Consider the following 17,410-nt stretch of genomic DNA (forward strand, 5'->3'; position numbering starts at 1 on the left):
GTGCACATAGTTGGAGCAATCCATGCCCAGGATGATTTGTGCTGTATTTGTAGGGTACATTAAAAAAAAAAAATTCACATATTAAAAATCTTTGAATTCCCCAATAAGTTCATATCAACTCTGTGTATGAGTAAGATCAATTTCTCGACTTGACTAAGGAAACTGACTCACAAGTTCAAACCCTGAATCCAAGGTTACACAGAGAAGAGGCTAAATAATGCAGGTTAACTTCAGCTCTGAACAGCGGGACGTGCGCCGGAGGCCTTTTGTATTCTTTGGGCCACCGTAGCCGGATCCTCTCTCCGTCCCCTCTATTTATGCGCCTGCGCACTGGTGGAACGCCGTCCATTTCTCCAAGGACGTCGTTGTTGAGGTGAGTCTTGCGCGTTTTGCGTCCCTCGTTCGGATTCCCGTACCTGCCGCCTCCTGCTGCCTGCTGTCGGTCTACATTGGAGCTAAATCGTTACTCTGCATCTCTGGGGCGGAAAACCTCGGACCTCTCGCCCTCGTCGACCCCAGCAAGTCCTCGTTGCGGCCTTTTAGGGGAGGCGGGCCGGCGGCGCGGGTCCCACGGGGGCCGGGTTTGCTCAGGGGGCCTCGAGGGACCGCCGGGCTTTTGAGACAGCCGGCCCGGGCCCGGTGGCCGCTGATTTTTTACCGCCTTCAGCGTGACCTTCGTTGCGTCTTTTGACCTGTCTGGTCACAGTGTCTTCACCTACAAAAAGGGAAGGTGGTTTCTTCCTCATCCGTTCCAGAGGCTCAAGGAGCACTGTCGGCCCTTAGTGGGCGTCAGCTTTGTGGTAGCGTTTGTGATTGGAGTTGGGAAGCTGCAGGAGGGTCACCGGGCCTGTGGTAGGAGTGCAGGGGTGGGCTCCCGGCAGCCCCCCTGCGCGCGCCCACGACCTTTCCGCTCGCCGAAGGTCGGGAGGCCGGCTCGCGCGCCGCGGCCTTCAGGCCCGGGTCACAAAGTGGGCCCTGCGGGACCTGCTACGGTCCCGCCCGAGTGTTAGTTCTTGACTGCGTGACCTTGAAATAGTCCCGTAACCTTCCTGCATCCCGGTTTTCTCAATAAAATGGGAAAACAGCTGTGTCACAGGCTGAAATGAGTTGGTAGTAAGCTTGTAGAGTTAATGCTAGGAATGTTTGCACTTGTGATTCCCCATCCAGAGCCGCTGCTAATCTTCCCTGTAGTTGGGTGAGGTTTTTGTCCTTCTTGTTTCCTGGTTACTACTGTTTTTCTGCGATCATCTTGCTTATTTAGGGTGGTCGTTCACCGTGTGAGAAGATGAAACCGCTAAGCCAGTAAAGACCTTAGGCTTCGGGAGAGGAGTAGGTCCCCTGTCCTGCCTGTGCCTCTCTGGGTACTAAAATGCATTATGCAGAAGAGTTCTTTAGGTATCTTATGTTCTAAGAGTTGTCTTTTATTATTTTAGCTGTCAAGGAGAAAAACTACCATGGCTTCCAGTTCTTTGACAAAACCTCAGATGCGTGGCCTTCTGGCCAAGCGTCTGCGATTTCATATTGTTGGAGCATTCGTTGTCTCCTTGGGAGTTGCAGCTTTCTATAAGGTATGTATGTTTTATTTTTACTTTGTGCTCATGGTCCAAAAATGTGTTTTAAATTTGAAAATGTATTTTATTTTCATAGATAGCATATAGAGTCTTTTATTTTTTTTAAGATTTTTTTTGACGTGGGCCATTTTAAAATTCTTTATTCAACGTGTTACAATACCGCTTCTGTTTTATGTTTTGGTTTTTTGGCCACGAGGCATGTGGGATCTTAGCTCCCCAACCGGGGATCGAACCCGCACCCCCTGCATTGGAAGGCAAAGTCTTAACCACTGGACCGCCAGGGAAGTCCCTAGAGTCTTTTAAAGAAATTCCCTCTTTAATTTGCTCCTTTCCTCTTACCCTTTCTCCACCCACCTAAGTGTGATGGGAAAGTATGTTATTCCCCAGGTAGCTTGTCCTCCATCTTTAAATGAAGCTGTTTTAGTTTGCTAGGGCTGCCATAACAAAATACCACAAACTGGGTGGCTTCCATAATAGAAATGGTTTTTTTTGAGGCTGAAAATCCAAGATCAGGATAGCTGTGGGGGACTTCCCCGGCAGTCCAGTGGTTGAGACTCCGTGCTTCCACTGCAGGAGGCACTGGTTCTATCCCTGGTTGGGGAAATAAGATCCTGCATGCCCTGCGCCGCGGCCAAAAAAATAGTTGGCTGTGGGGTTGATTTCTGAGGCCTCTCTCCTTGGCTTTGTATTCCTGTCTTCTCCCTCTCATCACATGGTCCTCTGTGTGTTAGCATTGTTTCTGTCTGAATTTTCTCCTCCTCTAAGGATGCTAGTCATGTTGGGTTAGGACCCACCCTAAAGACTTCATTTTAACTTAATTACCTCTTTAAGGGCCTTAATAATAGGATTCAAGATAAGTAGGATTTAAGGTGAACAAAAACTTGGTGATTTATGTTGTCTTTAGATATTGTTTCTAATAATTAAAAAAAATTAGTCCTAAATGTGATATGTTACTTTTTAGTTTGCTGTGGCTGAACCAAGAAAGAAGGCATATGCAGATTTCTACAGAAATTATGATTCCATGAAAGATTTTGAGGAGATGAGGAAGGCTGGTATCTTTCAGAGTGCAAAATGATTTTGGAATATAAAGGTAATATGGTTATTTGAAATTACTGTTTAAAATCTTTTAACTGTGGCAATATATATAAAATATACAGTCCTGACTATTTTTAAGTGTACAGTTCAGTATTGTCAAGTACATTTATTTACATTGTTGTACAACCAGTCTTCAGAACTCTTTTCATCTAAGTAGTCAATTTTATCTATATACCACATTTTGTTTAATCATCTGTTAATGGATGCTTGGATTGCTTTTGGCTACTGTGAATAATGCTGCTGCTTTGTGTGCAGATATCTCTTTGATACCCTGCTTTAATACTTTTTTGAGTATATACTCAGAAGTGGAGTTGCTGAATCATATGGTAGTTCTGTTTTTAATTTTTTAAGGAACCGCCATACTATTTTACATAGTGGCTGCACCATTTTTTACTTCACCAACTTCTGTTCACAAGGGTCGCAATTACTCCACATCCTTGTGAACACTTGTTTTCTGGTTTTTTGATAGTAGACATCCAAATGGGTGTGAGGTGGTGTTTTATTTTGGTCTTCGTTTGCATTTCCCTAGTGGTTAATGATGTTGAGCATCTTTTCCCATGCTTTTTGGCCATTTGGACATTTCTCTGGAGAAATGTCTATTCAAGTCCTTTGCCCACTTTTAATTGGATTGTTTTTGTTGAGTTGTAGGAGTTATTTAACACTCCCTATCAGATATGATTTAGGTATTTTCTCCCATTCTATGGATTGCCTTTTCAGTCTGTTAATTGTGTCCTTTGATGCGCAGACATTTGAAGTTTTGGTGGAGTCTAATTTATGTAATTTTTCTTTTGTTGCCTGTGCTTTTGGTGTCATGTTTAAGAAATCATTGACAAATCCAGTGTTGTAAAGTATTATATTTTCTGCGAAAGTTTTATAGTTTTATTAGCTCTTACCTTTAGGTCTTTGATCCATTTTGTTAATTTTTGGATATGATGTTAAGGGAACATGAACACAGGATGTCTTTCCATTTTTGTCTTTAATTTCAGCAGTGTTTTGTATCTTTCAGTATACAAGTCTTTTGCCTCCTTGGTGAAGCTTATTCCTAAGAATTGTATTTTTTTTTTAATGCTAATGTAATTGGGATTGTTTCCTTAATTTGCTTTTCTGATTATTCATTGTTAGTGTCTAGAAACACAGCTGATTTCGTGCGTTGATTTTGTATCCTGCAGCTTTGCCGAGTTTATTCTAACAGTTTTTTGTGTGCGTGTGAAATCTTTTTGGGATTTCTGCATGTAAGATCAGGTCATCTGCAGAGGTAGTTTTACTTCTTCCTTTCCAATTTGGATGTCTTTTCTTTTTCTTCCCTAATTGCTCTGACTAGGACTTCCAGTACTATGTTGAATAGAAGGGTTAAGAATGGGCATCCTTGTTTTTTTTTTTTTTTTCTGACCTTGGAGAAGCTTTTAAGTCTTTCACTATTGAGTATATTAGCTGTGGGTTTCTCATGTATCACCTTTATTATGTTGAGGTAGTTTCTTTCTGTTCTTTATTTGAATTTTTTTTAATCATGAAAAGGTATTGAATTTTTCAAATGCGTTTTCTGAATTAGTTGAGATGATCATGTGGCTTTTTTATACTTCTGTGGTATAGTTTCATATGTTGAATCATCCTTGGTCATGGTATGTAATCCTTTTAATGAGCTGTTGAATTGTTTGCTAGTATTTTTTGAAGGATTTTTGCATCTGTATTTGGGATATTACTCTGTAGTTTCTTGTGTTATATTTGTCTGACTTTGATATCAGGGTAATGCTGGTCTTATAGAATGTTTTATATTCTTAAATGAGATGGTGAGTCAGATGTGGCCACAAGAGACATGTGAGAGGTTCAGGAAAACATGGTGGGGGCCAGTCTCTCCGCCATACAGAAATGTTTAAGATGTCTTAATATAAATATATAGAAAACAAAAAATACATAGAGTGAATTTGGAAGTGTTCCCGCCCGCCCCCCTTCAGTTTTTTGGAAGAGCTTGAGGAGGATTGGTGTTAACTCTTTTTTAAGTGTTTGGTAGACTTTCCCTGTGAAGCCGTCTGATCCTGGGCTTTTCTTTGTTGGGAGGTTATTGATTGCTGATTTAATCTCCTTACTTAGTTATAAGTCTGTTAATCTGTTTCTTATTTCTTGGTAGGTTGTGTGTTTATAGGAATTATTCTGTTTCATGTGGGTGATCTAATTTGGTGACATAATGTCCCTTCTTTAATTTCTGTTTTTAGTTGAGTCTTCTTTTTTCTTAGTTTGACTAAAGGTTTGTTATATTGGTTGATCTTTGCAGATAACCAGCTCTTTTGATTTTGTTGATGTATCTCTAGTGTTTTTCTGTTCACTATTTTGTTTAATCTTTATTTCCTGCTAGCTTTCGTTTATCTTGCTTTTCTTTTTCTGCCTTTTTAAGGTGTAAACTTAGGTTGTTGACTTGATCTTCTTTTTAAATTTCTTTTTATTTTTTGGCTGCATTGGGTCTTCTTTGCTGCACGTGGGCTTTCTCTATTTGTGGCGAGTGGGGGCTACTCTTCGTTGCGGTGCGCAGGCTTCTCGTTGCGGTGGCTTCTCGTTGCAGAGCACAGGCTCTAAGCGCGTGGGCTTCAGTAGTTGCAGCACGCGGGCTCAGTAGTTGTGGCTCACGGGCTCTAGAGCACGGGCTCAGTAGTTGTGGTGCATGGGCTTAGTTGCTCCGTGGCATGTGGGATCTTCCCGGACCAGGGATCAAACCTGTGTCCCCTGCATTGGCAGGTGGATTCTTAACCACTGCACCACCAGGGAAGTCCTAAATTTCTTTTCTGATATCTACTTTGACCCACTGGTTGTTGGAGAGTATGTTTAATTTCAACATATTTGTGGATTTTTCTATTTTCCTTCTGGTATAAATTTCTAGTTTCATCTCTTGTGACCAGAAAAGATACTTCATGTGACTTCAGTATTTTAACATCTATTGTCTGGTTTTATGGCCTAACATGGAAATTAATCCATACGCACTTGAGAAAAAAAAATGTGTATTCTCATGTTAGGTAGAATGTTCTGTATTTGTCTCTTAGATCTGATTGGTCTGTAGTGTTCAAGTCCACTTATTTTCTTAATGATCTTCTGTCTGGTTCTTATAGCCATTATTGAAAGTATTTTAAGTCACCCACTATTACTGTAGAGCTGTCTATTTCTCCCTTCAATTCTGTTAGCATTTGCTTCATATTTGCTTCATATATTTCAAAGCTCTGATGTTTGGTGCATATATATTGATATTTATAATCTGTCTTCTTGGTGAATTGACCCTTCTATCATTATATAATGTCCTTTGTCTTTGTAACATTTTTTGACTTAAAGTCTGTTTTGTCTGCTATTGATATAGCTACTCTTGCTCTCTTGATTGCTGTTTGTATGGAATCTTTTTCCATCCTTAGCTTTTAAACTATGTGTGTCCTTGGATCTAAAGTGAATCTCTTGTAGACAGCTCATAGTTGGACCTTGTTTTGTATCCATTCCTCAGATCTATGACTTTTGGGGAGTTTAAACCAACCTATTGTTATAATCTATTTTGAATTGGTAACAACTTATTTCAATCACATAGAAAATTCTCTTTTACAACTCTGCTCCCCTACGTTGTTACTAATGCCACAAATTGTATTTTTAGATATTGTGTACCCATTAACATAGATTTCTTTTTTTTTAGAGCTTTTGTCTCTAAATCCTACAAAATTAAAAGTGGGGATATGAAACAGTTACAACACTGGCTTTTATATTTATTCATATATTTGCCTTTGCCAGTGAACTTTATATTTCCACATGGCTTTTGAGTTACTGCCTAGTGTAATTTATTTATTAATTTATTTATTATTTATTTTTGGCTGTGTTGGGTCTTTGTTGCTGTGCATGTGCTTTCTCTAGTGTCAGTGAGCGGGGGCTACTCTTCGTGTTGCAGTGTGCGGGCTTCTCACTGCAGTGGCTTCTCTTGTTGTGGAGCGTGGGCTCTAGGCGCACGGGCTTCAGTACTTGTGGCTTGCGGGCTCTAGAGTGCAGGCTCAGTAGTTGTGGTGCACGGGCTTAGTTGCTCCGCAGCATGTGGGATCTTCCCGGACCAGGGATCCAACTTGTGTCCCATGCATTGGCAGGCGGATTCTTAACCACTGCGCCACCAGGGAAGTCCCTGTCTAGTGTAATTTTGTTTCAACTTGAAGAACTCTCATTGCAGATCTAGTAGTAATGAATTCCTTATCTTTTAGTTTTTTTTAAAATCTAGGAATGTCTTAATTTTCTTCCTGATTTTTGAAGGACATTTTTGCTGGTTATAGTATTCTTGGTTGGTAATTTTTGTGTGTGTGTGTGTGTGAGCACTTTGTATTTACCATCTGACATCCTTGTGACCTGCAGGGTTTCTCCTGAGAAATCCACTGATAATCTTACAGAGGCTCCCTTGTAGGCGATGAATCATTTTTTTCTTGGTGCTTCCAAGATCCATTGTCTTTGGTTTTTGACAGTTGGATTATAATGTGTCTTTGTGTTGGGTCTCTTTGGGTTCATCTTACTTCCAGTAACATCTTGTATTTATATATCCATTTCTTTCCTCAAATTTGGGAAGGTTTTGGCCGTTATTTCTTCAAATAAACTCTCTACCCCTTCTCGCACTTCCAGAATACATACATTGGTCTTTTTGGTGGTGTCTCATAAGTCACTTAAACTCTGTCACCATTCTCATCAGTGCTCTGAGATAAAGATAGAAGCAGTCCCTTGGGAACCCCTCAAATAAGCCAGAACATTGCATGCAGGGTCTTCTCTTTTCCTTCTGCCCTGAAGGAGGAGTCAGGAATTGGTCACTTTCCTCCTGACCACACTGCTGCATTGAGGAGGGGGTGGGGCAAGGGTGAGAAAAAAGTGCACGACATTTCCTGCCATTTTGAGTGCAGCTTTTTCATATTTAGGTGTTTGCTTGGTTGTTGCAGCTTAATTGATTTCTGCAGTTCTCACAAACACACTTTGGTCCATGTGTCGTTGCGTTTTCTCTTCGGGAGTAGGGGTATGGAGCTTTGTTATTGCACCATCTTGCTGACATGAAGTTGATTTTATGTTCAGAATCATTTTGCATGTTGTGCTATTACTGCTAGATTGGCATCAGGAAAATCACATTTTTAGAAGTGCTTTAAAAAGCAAGTTTTTGACAGTTATTTTTAGTTTGTTAGTTTGTTATTTTTAGTTTGTTATTTGGATGTCCATAGGTGACTTGGTGGCTTTCCAGAGATTCTGGTTTGGGTGGTTAAGGTCTACTGCCTTATGGACAGTGTGATTAAGGTTCTGTGTCTAGAAGAGGACTGGCTTGTGTGCTGATGAAAGGTCATCTGTTAAACTGATTTGAAAGCATGTGTCCAGTACCTGATGAAACTATTTGTACTGTGGAATCTTGTAATTCATGTGTTTAACTTCATTCAAGCTCAACAAAATAGTAAGGTAGAACAATTCAAGTAGAGTTAAAGATCCTGTCTACCACCCCAGTGTGAGTTTGCTGTGACAAGGGGAATGTGAATGTGCTATTTTTTTTTCAGGCAGACTGTTCCTGAAGGAGCATTCCAACTGCCATATGTATGTATGGGTGAGAGTGTGTGTGTGTGTGATCTTTCCCAAGATCTGGGGTGTGGGGGAGACCTGCTGTATTGGACTCAGGTCAGTTTTCTAAAAGATTCAAGGATAATTTTGACTATGAATAACTTTTGCTTAATATAAGATTCAATTCTATTACATTCCATTTCTGTAGTTGTTTATATTTAATATAAAGGCGGTATCTGAGTCACAGATAGATACATGCCACAGTTTAATATATATAATAGTAGAAAAACAACCTTATTCCCAGTGGTTGGAAAATTGATAAGGAATTTATGACATTCATATCATGGACTATTATGTCCCTTAGAATTGGTAATCACAGAGTAACAGAAATTAGTAGAATAGAAAACTAAGAATGTATTTTGTAAAGGGTGATCTATGTTAAAGAGTGCACAGAAAAAAAGGCTGAAGGTAAAAAGATCAAGAAAATATTAGTGGTTGTGTGTGGAATCTTAACATTGCTGTTTTCTTGTACCTTTGAAATTTTCAAAACTTCCACAGTGGGTATGCATTTCATAATAAGATGTTAACAGGCTGATTTTTTTAAATAAATTTTTTTTACCTTTTACTTACAAGAAGTTGATTGTTTAAAAAACAGTAAGAAAAAGAGGAACAGATTTGGAGATAGGAATAGAAATGTTGTTTAGAACAGATGGGCTACTGGTTTTTAAGAACAGTATGGGTATGAGAAGGGAACAGAGGGGGGTGGACTTGAAGAAAAAAAGCAGAATTTGGTAAATGAAAGCAAAAAAACCCCAAAGTAAGGTGTGACTGTCCCAAGTGGAAAAGAGGCTGGTCAGGGAGGTTAGGGAGCCTGGGGGAGAATGGACAGGGCTGCTCCTGGGCTAAGGGTGAGTGATCAAAGTGTGGCTTCCACTGGTAGCAGTAGGCCTCAGGGGATCTCCGGGGTGGTGAGGTATTAAGAGAGTGATTGTCATTAACTTGGCCACTCTGTTTTTCTCCACAGAATTTCTTTGGGTTGAGTTCCATGGAAGTTTGTCACTTACCTGTGTTCCTGAACTATGAACTACTAATATCTGGGCTAAGGAATAGTTTCTCATGATAAATAAACGATTAACAAATACTGTGGACACTAAATTTTTGTTCAGTTACTCTTGCTGATACATATAGTTCAGGGTACTTGCATTAGAATTGGTCATATCATTGGAATTAAATTAGAACTTAACTTATTGAAATCAAGTTATCATCGTAAGATTCATAATTTTTTAAAATTTTCATTGTTTTAGGACATTTTTGATTCCTCTCACATTTTGTCCATTTCACTGAGGTAACTGCCTGGGCCATGGGTTTAAGGGGTCTGCATGAGCCTACATGACTACTATACTGTGGGCTCTTAAAAGGAACAGAGACTTGCCTTTCCAATAAAACGTCTTTGGACTTCATTGTCACTGGATTGCCCTACCGGATCCAACCACTGGACAGATGTAATAGTAGGTAATTAAAATTTAAGGTTCTTTACTCAGTATTACTTTATTGAAGACCTAACTGTACAATATGGAATATACATCTAGTCTAGAAAAAGTTGTGTTATTTAATTGGAATTGCGATTGAGTAATGTCTGCTAATTTAGAGTGTGGTAATAACATTTTTTCAGGGAGGTCTTAGGACCTTTCTCCCCTTTAATAATTGTGGTTTTGTTGTGATAAAAGTGATACTACAGAGAGCTTTAAGAATTAAGTGTATTTTAGCCACAGCTAATTTAATCACCAGTTCTTTTATTATGTTAACAAAAATTTTCTTTTTAACTCGTGCAAAATTCCTGAGTTCCAATGATGTAAACTGTAATAAACCCAAGTATGAGTGAAAAGCTGCATTTTAAGAACCCACATTTATGTGTTATCAGTAATTCAAGGATTCCTTTTATTTTAAACAATTTCATATAACAATTCTTAAAGTAGTATGCAAAATTACCATACGACTTAATACATATTTACAGTCTTAAAAATAGTTACTCTTGAGGTTGACAAAACTTTCCTAAATGAGTATGATTACAGCAAAGTAATGGTGGAACCATTTTTTCCATATTCAGCCTGAATTTCCATTAACAGCAAACAACTATGCAGTGACCTCTTATGCCCAATAACATGTGAGGCTTAAGTTTAAAGAAAGTTAAAGTGGGCATTTGAAATTGAATTTTCTTAGCATCTCACAATTGTAGGTATCAGGTTGTAGGCCCAAGTTTGGATGTAATGAGTAAAAATGTGTTTTAATTGGAGTATCAAATTTTAACTGAATATTAAAGGTGGTACCTGGTGACCCTGCATCTTAAGCCAAATCCATCTTTAAATACAAAAGAATGTCAGATACTGGGAATATCTTTATGCTTGTGATCAAGCCAAGTCAGCAAAATAAACTATTGTTCAGGTTAATGTTCGGGTTCTTGAGTCTGCCAATGCATCAGGGTGAGTCCTTCCATAAGAATATCCAGTAGTGGGAGTTCCCCAGTAGTGTTTTGCTTATGGAACTAAAGAAACTCACCTGAGCACCTGGGGTCTGTTTTTATCAGTAGATAAAAGATTCTCTAAGCTTGCCTAGTAAAACAAACTAGAAAAACATTTTTTCCAAAAATGTACCCGGACAGTCATCAGAATGTTTTGTAAATTTCCATAAAGGTTTAGGAATGTACATGGCAGCTTTCACTTAAAGAAACAGCATCACATTTAAGTAACAAATTTATTAACAAGTTAAACAGTAAGCTCCTAAGCATTTTATTTCATATAAAGAATCTGAACCTCTGCAGACGAGGGTATTTATTTAGGCAGTTGTCTCAGCCTAAAAACAGATGCAACTGGGGATGAAGTTTTAATCTGTTTCCAAGGCCTGACCATGTTTTGTGTTGGAGTTAACAGAGCCTAATTATAGTCGAAATTTTAGCAAACAGCAAAAAGGAATGTATTTTCTGCACGTGATAAGATTAATAATAGGATTCTGTTCATTGTCCCCAAATGGGAAAGGAATAGGTTTTTTAATCAATCAATCAGTCACTCAATTTTGAAGTATCTTAGTTTTGGGAAAAAGGAAGAACCTGAATTAGTTTTAGAAGAGGCTAGAAAATTACTATAACAATTATAGAACAGTGGGTTTTGTCCACATTAGATGTTGTTAGAGCTCATTAGGTTTCTTTTTCAGAAATAAATTGCACAAGCAGGAATCAACACCTCAGAGGGGACTCAAGGGAACCCCTTCCTCAGGGCTTTATTTTTCACCATGGTAAATTTACTGATGAAGACTTGGGCAAAGTGTGGATCAACCATATAATGGTATGTTTTCACAGTGGAAGGGAGAGGTTCCACAGTCACCACAGGGCATAGTGTCTGCGTGGAAGAGCAGCTGGGGGCCAGGTGACAAGATGTCTTTGTGATATAGTCCACAAGTCTGTTATACTGTTGCTCTGACAGTCTCTCTCGAACTCCATCCACCTGGGATCCAAAAAAAGATTTTTTAAGTTGCCAAACGCTCATAAGGAGACTTCCATAACAAAATCATTCCTTCTCTTGCCTTGATACATTGGATGTTGTGCCTTTTAGGTTATCTAATAAAGCCACCGAATAAGCATTTGGTGTTGTGTAAAACTCCCATGTTTGAAGTTGACGATTTCAGAATATTTTACTCATTAACTAACTCTCAAAACATCTGTCACTGGCTCTTTACTAGCCTAGTCCAGGAACAAAGGAGAAAAGTGTCTTTCCTCTGCTTGAATCTAATCAACATTAAACCCTGAGATAAAAGCTCTGTTTGCCTGTCTCTGCAAACCTCTCCAGACAGAACCTCTTTACCTCTTTCAAACCCAGTGGCTTTGGACAGAGCATTAGAAAAACAAATACCTTTTGAACTGTAACATTTTCTGCTTTTATAAATACTAGGATTTAAAGCCAGAGAAAATAAAAAAACTGGGCAGAGGAAGGGGAAATTTTTATGGAAAAGAGGGAGGATGCAAAGTACATTTATGGTTCATAAAAGTCTGGCTCATCTTCAGTGGAACTCAAATAGGAGAACTGAGATATACTACCTAAGTTCTTAAGAGAGATTCTCTGAGAAAGTACCCATCAAAGGCAAGTGGAGCTATAAATTCCTCCCATCCTGAAATTCTGTATCTACTGTGTAAATCAAGTGGAGTGGGAAGTCTCCTGTGTAAGCCACTGACCTGTGGGGATCAGGTAGCCACTGACCTTTCAGTGGTCTTTACCTACCAAATGTTGGGAAGACTACTCTGGAAGAATTATAAACATTTTAATGAGGGCTTTTTAGGTTTTGAAATAGTAGTAAAGAATTGATATATTTCTGTGTAGGGCACAGAGACGATGCAGCCAAGGGTGTCTTAAAAGCTGCAGAAAGCCAGTGGGATGGTAGAGAGGGAGGTCTGCCTGCCAGAGAAATAAGGAATAAGTAGGGCATCCATTAGAGTTCCGTCTCATATTTTTAAGCTTGGGAAAGAAAATAAAGGCCCCCAAAGATTCACTGACAGATGAAAGCTGTGCACCACCAGGCAAAAGCCAGAGCTCTGATGATATCATTTGATGGGGTCAGGATTCAGCTGGAAAGCTCTGAATACACAAGAGTCTTAATTGCTCCTCCTGAACAGCAGCACAGGAAAACCCGTGTTGTGAAAGGAACATGGCCAAGGAATAAATTGACCTCCTGACTCATTGTGAGCCTCTCATAAGGGATTTCAGTAATGTGCCAGGCGTATTAAGCAATTATTACCCTAAAAATGGCTGCATTTAACTAAGAAAAGCAAATGCTGGTTTTTAAAAAAATCCTGCCATATTTGAATATACCGAATGATGTCATCTACAAATTAATTCCTTCCAAAATTCAAAGGAGCTGTGTTTCCTAGCATCTAGAGCAAAAATCCCAGAAAAGCCATTTCATGTAAAGATTTTAAAATACTGTTCTTTAGTTTTCACTGGAAGATAATGGGTAGGCTTCCCAGCCCAGCTTCACATCTGTGGATTAGGTTAGGCATGGCCACTGAGGAAAATGTATGGTCAGGAAGCACCGCTGAGTGACTCCCCTACTCCCATTTTGAAAATACACTGGATTGTAGTGCTATTAAGGAAGGGTCTACTATCTCTCAAAAAAAAAGACCATTTTGTTCTGCAGCTTGGGTCTCCATCGGGGTGAGGGAGGAGGTTAGGGTGTGAACACAGGATTAATCGGGCAGTTACTTTCTGTTAATAAGGAGTTGGGGTTTAGAGGTAAAGGAAACAGAAAGTGCAGTTTGGAGGCTGAAAGCATGCTTGGTATCTACCGGTTTGCCCAGGTCTGCCCAGTGCCGGGTGCTGCTGTGTAAGCTCAGTAGCTGCCCTGCAGTATTCCTGCCCTCAGTCATCTCTTCCTGCCTCTGTTTCAGCCACCCCTTCACCCCAACCCTGTTATCACTGAACACCAATGGAAAACGAGTGGTGAGCATGGCGTCCAGAGTGTTAGTGCTTCTGCCTCTAACTCACTGATCCCATGGTCTCAATTAGCCTTGGCAACTTCTGGCGGGGGTGGGGGGGAAGGGGTGACTCCACCTGTCATCTCAGTAACCCCCGGAGAAACTGAGGTCTGTTCCCCTCCAGCTGTAATTCCCCACAGTACCCCCTCCTCAAGCAGAAAAGCCAAAGAGAAGGATCACAGTTGAAGACAGTTTAACAGCTAAAGATGATTCTCTAGTCTCAATAGTTTAAGAAAGATCTGAAATATTTCCCAAGCAACTAAGGAATAACAATGGTCACAGATATTCCTCAGGGCTTTGGGAGCTTCTCGTTAAGGACCAAGGACTTGAAGATAATGATACTATCCCCTGCCAAGGCCTGTAGCCAGAACACTGCTCCTTTATTGTCCTCTGGATCAGAAGATTTTGGCAGATCTAATAAAGTCAGGCTGGACATCTGACCTCTGTTTATTCCCAGAAAGTCATCAACTCGAACCAGCAATGTAGTCTTAGTGCCAAGCCCCAGCTTAAAGCCTGACTGATTACGATCCAAGAAACTAGAGAAATCTCAGAGTTGTTGTGGTTGGCTGCCTTCCATCTTCTCAAATAATTTTACGCAAACAGTGGTGTGAGGGAGACGCAGGCTCCCATACCAGGAAGAAAATAATGAAAGAAGGAATCAGGCAGGACCTGCTGGAGGCAGGTTTGCTGTCCTCTTCCTGGGGCTACTCAGACCCTAAGTTAGGACCAGCAGGCTACACCTTGCCTCTGATCCATCCCCATCAAGCTGTGTGGGAAAAGATGCCTGTCTCTGAGGTCAACTCTCAGGGCCCCATGGATCAGGCAGTCAGCAGGGAGGGCAGGGGCAGAGCAGTTTTGCAGTGGGTGCACCTGCTCACCCCGGGCTGCACTGCTGCTCACCTCTGACCCCTGACACCCAGAATGCCCCACCTGAACATCCATTCTACATCAGCTTATGTGGAGCCGGGAGCCAGCAGCCAGCACACATCTCAGGAGCTGTGTGGCCAGGGAGCTGCCCCAAGAGCCTGAGCAGCATCCCCAGGAGGTGCCCTGTGGTACTTCGGGGATGGGAAACCGTCCTATTGGAAAGGGAACACAGAGCCACACAAAATATAGGGCAGGGGATGGGAGAGAGTTGACAAAATTTTGACCCTGAACTCTCAGGAGTTGGGAATGAGGGAGGGGAGTGAGTCAGGCCTCCTGGTTTGTGAGCTTGCAAAGGTCAGGCCTACTGCTTGTGCCTTGTTTCACTCATGACACCCCTCACTTCTACGGTGGTCCTCTCCTGTCCCTGCTAAAGTGACCTGCTGCAGTCACTCCCAGGCCACGTGCAGACTTGGGCCTGCTCTGTGGGGTTCAGACCAGGAGGCCTGCTTCGTGGAGTATTTGCATGGAATTGCTGCCTTGGTCCTGGCCCTTCTTGTTCAGAGCTGCTTGTTTTGAAGCTCCAGCACCCCAGCTCCATGACAACCAACCTTCAATTCCTATGGTGGCTTAGCCCCAGCTCTTGAGTCCATCGGCCTCCTTGCTGCCCACACCCCTTCCCCTGGCAGCCCTCCTGGTCTCCAGCACCCACGCCAGACGCTGCTGGCCCATAAATGCCTGGTACCTGCGGTCACCCTGTGTCTCAACTTTGCCGGCAGCTGACCCTGGTCACCCTGTTTTCCGAAACGTACCTCTACGTCACAGGCCACTCTTGGCTGCTTAAGCTGCACGATGAGCAGGTTGCTTTGCTTGCTGTCCTGCGCACAGTCGATCTCCGTGACAGGGAAGGCCTGCTGCTGGGTGTCCTCGCTGACACTCACCACGAAGAGCACTTCTGACGTCAGCAGCAAGCACCCTTCGTGCTCCTGGCCCGAGCCCCTCACCAGAACCACATCCAGGGCCATGTGGACTTCTGGTCTGCCCAGAGACTGAAGCATTTTCCTGTTTCAGAGGAGAAAAATGAGGCCAAAGCCAGCTTAGAAAAGGTGGTCACTTATCAGGGCTCACTGTTTGTACCAAGGCAGAGGCCCTCACCAATCTGATTATTTCAGTTTGAAATGTAATTGTCACTTTAATTCTGATTCTGGTCAACAGAACCCAGCTCCTCCTGGAGACAAAGATATCCCTTGGCTTTGGTAATTCCTTTTCTCCCCATTAGAAATGTTACCCCTAATTAGAACACTGGCTTCCATAGAGAATCTCAGGCCCTCTTGCAGGCCCGGGCACCTCTGCCAGTGCACATCCTCCCCTGAGTGGGACGTGTGGGAGGGGGCATTGCGTCCTGCTGCCAGCCCAGATCCGTGGATGGCAGCCTTTCCCCGAAAACAGCTGCTCCTCTTGGGCTCCCCTGGAAGTGTGGCCCGTTAGCTTGAGAGCAAGCCAGGACCTGTTAACATACAACGCACGTGTACAGTTGAACAAATGTCTAGATAATTTTACCAGACGTATTTGACGTGGCTATTTGGAGCCTGGTCAGCATGCAGATCACTTGGCTGATAGCGCTGTTTGGGAAGCTGAGAAAGTCCAGCTCCGTGTAAAATACCTGTGGTAAGAGAAGTAAGGGAGTTTTACTAGCTGTTTTCTGGAAAACAGTTTCATGCTACAGTGATGTCATCTGCTTAAAGCCATCCATAAAATGCTACAGATCCAAAATGATATCACATCTTTGGAAGCAAGTATATAGATAATCATTAAACATTGCAATGCTCTTAACCCTGGTGATCTTATATTAGCTGCAAACTGAAATATGAATGAGCTACAGTCCAAGCATAGACTGGCAATTAGAGGACGCATAATGCTCCTGGGAGTAATCAGTCTGGAGCAATAGCTTACACATCATTTACAATTTATGTGATACAAAAGTCAAGATTGTTAGTTGACTTCCTTGCTTAATATTACAATACTTCCGTATCTGTGCTGTGGCTGGTGAAATAGAAAACACAACATACACAGAGATGCACACAAAGGCACACGGTTTGTCTAGATGCAGTATTTAAGTGACTTAATCCAGCTGTTAAACATGAATCCATATACATTTATGAGTGCTCTTGGGGCCTCTGGTTTACTACACGCTCTCCCTGTGCCAGCACCAGACGAGGGCACCCAGCAGCAGTCATGCAGCCCTCCAGAGAGACGCTTCGGAACCAAAGATGGTACAGCATGTGTGCCTTCCGAGGGCTTGTAAATGTTTATAAACGAGGCACAGTCATTAGACTAAGAGTTAGTGGTTTGTAAAACCTTCAGTGCAGTAATAAAAGTTTTACAGGAATGATGGAAACCAGCAAGGCCCACGTGAGGCTCTGTTCTGAGGTGCTCTTACATAAGGGAGAGTTCCTCAGCCTTGGGAAACACACAGTGAGGGACAATGGCATTTTCAAGACCAGAGGAATTTATGAAGTATAAGTTGACTTTACCTCACTGCAGTCTATAGCAAAAAGGAATACTGTTTTTATTAACGTGTTAAGTATTTGATAAGGGAGCATTTAACTTTGTCCAGTTATAAGTTGCAGCAGTTCTTTTTCTCAGTTTCCCTGCGAGTGAAAATGTCATCCACAGGAGTGAGAGACAGAACTTGAGGGGAAGGAGGTGAGGGGAAGAGCGGAGAGGAACACATGTTCCTGTCTGTGTGGTCTCTTAAAGGAGCCTCTCCGGATGGTTGCCTGAGTGTGGGCACTTGTCTCCCGCTCTCTTCCTTTCAGACACGGGTTTTATGCCCTAG

The 17,410-nt window shown here is 41.7% G+C and overlaps 2 protein-coding genes across 4 annotated transcripts in view; one reads left to right on the forward strand and one right to left on the reverse strand.

Annotated features, from left to right (window-relative positions):
- The first annotated feature begins 310 nt into the window (after positions 1 to 310).
- LOC118883721 (cytochrome c oxidase subunit 6C) lies at positions 311 to 10,074 on the forward strand. Of its 3 annotated transcripts, XR_005017082.1 has the most exons (5): positions 311 to 373; positions 1,434 to 1,568; positions 2,533 to 2,661; positions 8,189 to 8,225; positions 9,214 to 10,074. XR_005017082.1 is itself a non-coding variant. In XM_036830850.1 (4 exons), the coding sequence occupies exons 2-3, from the start codon at positions 1,455 to 1,457 to the stop codon at positions 2,644 to 2,646; spliced, it is 228 nt and encodes a 75-aa protein (XP_036686745.1). In that variant the 5' UTR covers positions 311 to 373; positions 1,434 to 1,454; the 3' UTR covers positions 2,647 to 2,661; positions 9,214 to 9,446. The 3 variants fall into 3 exon arrangements, 2 of the variants coding, with proteins under 2 accessions (XP_036686745.1, XP_036686746.1); XM_036830850.1 differs by lacking the exon at positions 8,189 to 8,225 and having other exon boundaries at positions 9,214 to 9,446; XM_036830851.1 differs by lacking the exons at positions 311 to 373; positions 8,189 to 8,225 and adding an exon at positions 395 to 518 and having other exon boundaries at positions 9,214 to 9,446.
- Positions 10,075 to 11,437: 1,363 nt separating this feature from the next.
- The window catches only part of VPS13B (vacuolar protein sorting 13 homolog B), a 775,748-nt gene continuing 769,775 nt past the window's right edge, over positions 11,438 to 17,410 (reverse strand). Inside the window, exons 60-62 of the mRNA XM_036830846.1 lie at positions 16,132 to 16,234; positions 15,384 to 15,633; positions 11,438 to 11,686 (exon numbers count right to left, since the gene is read on the reverse strand). Of these exons, the coding sequence (XP_036686741.1) occupies positions 11,438 to 11,686; positions 15,384 to 15,633; positions 16,132 to 16,234 (602 nt within the window). The remainder of the gene's footprint in view (positions 11,687 to 15,383; positions 15,634 to 16,131; positions 16,235 to 17,410) is intronic.

The sequence above is a fragment of the Balaenoptera musculus genome, chromosome 17 (assembly GCF_009873245.2).
Source record: "Balaenoptera musculus isolate JJ_BM4_2016_0621 chromosome 17, mBalMus1.pri.v3, whole genome shotgun sequence".
Lineage (NCBI taxonomy): Eukaryota > Metazoa > Chordata > Mammalia > Artiodactyla > Balaenopteridae > Balaenoptera > Balaenoptera musculus.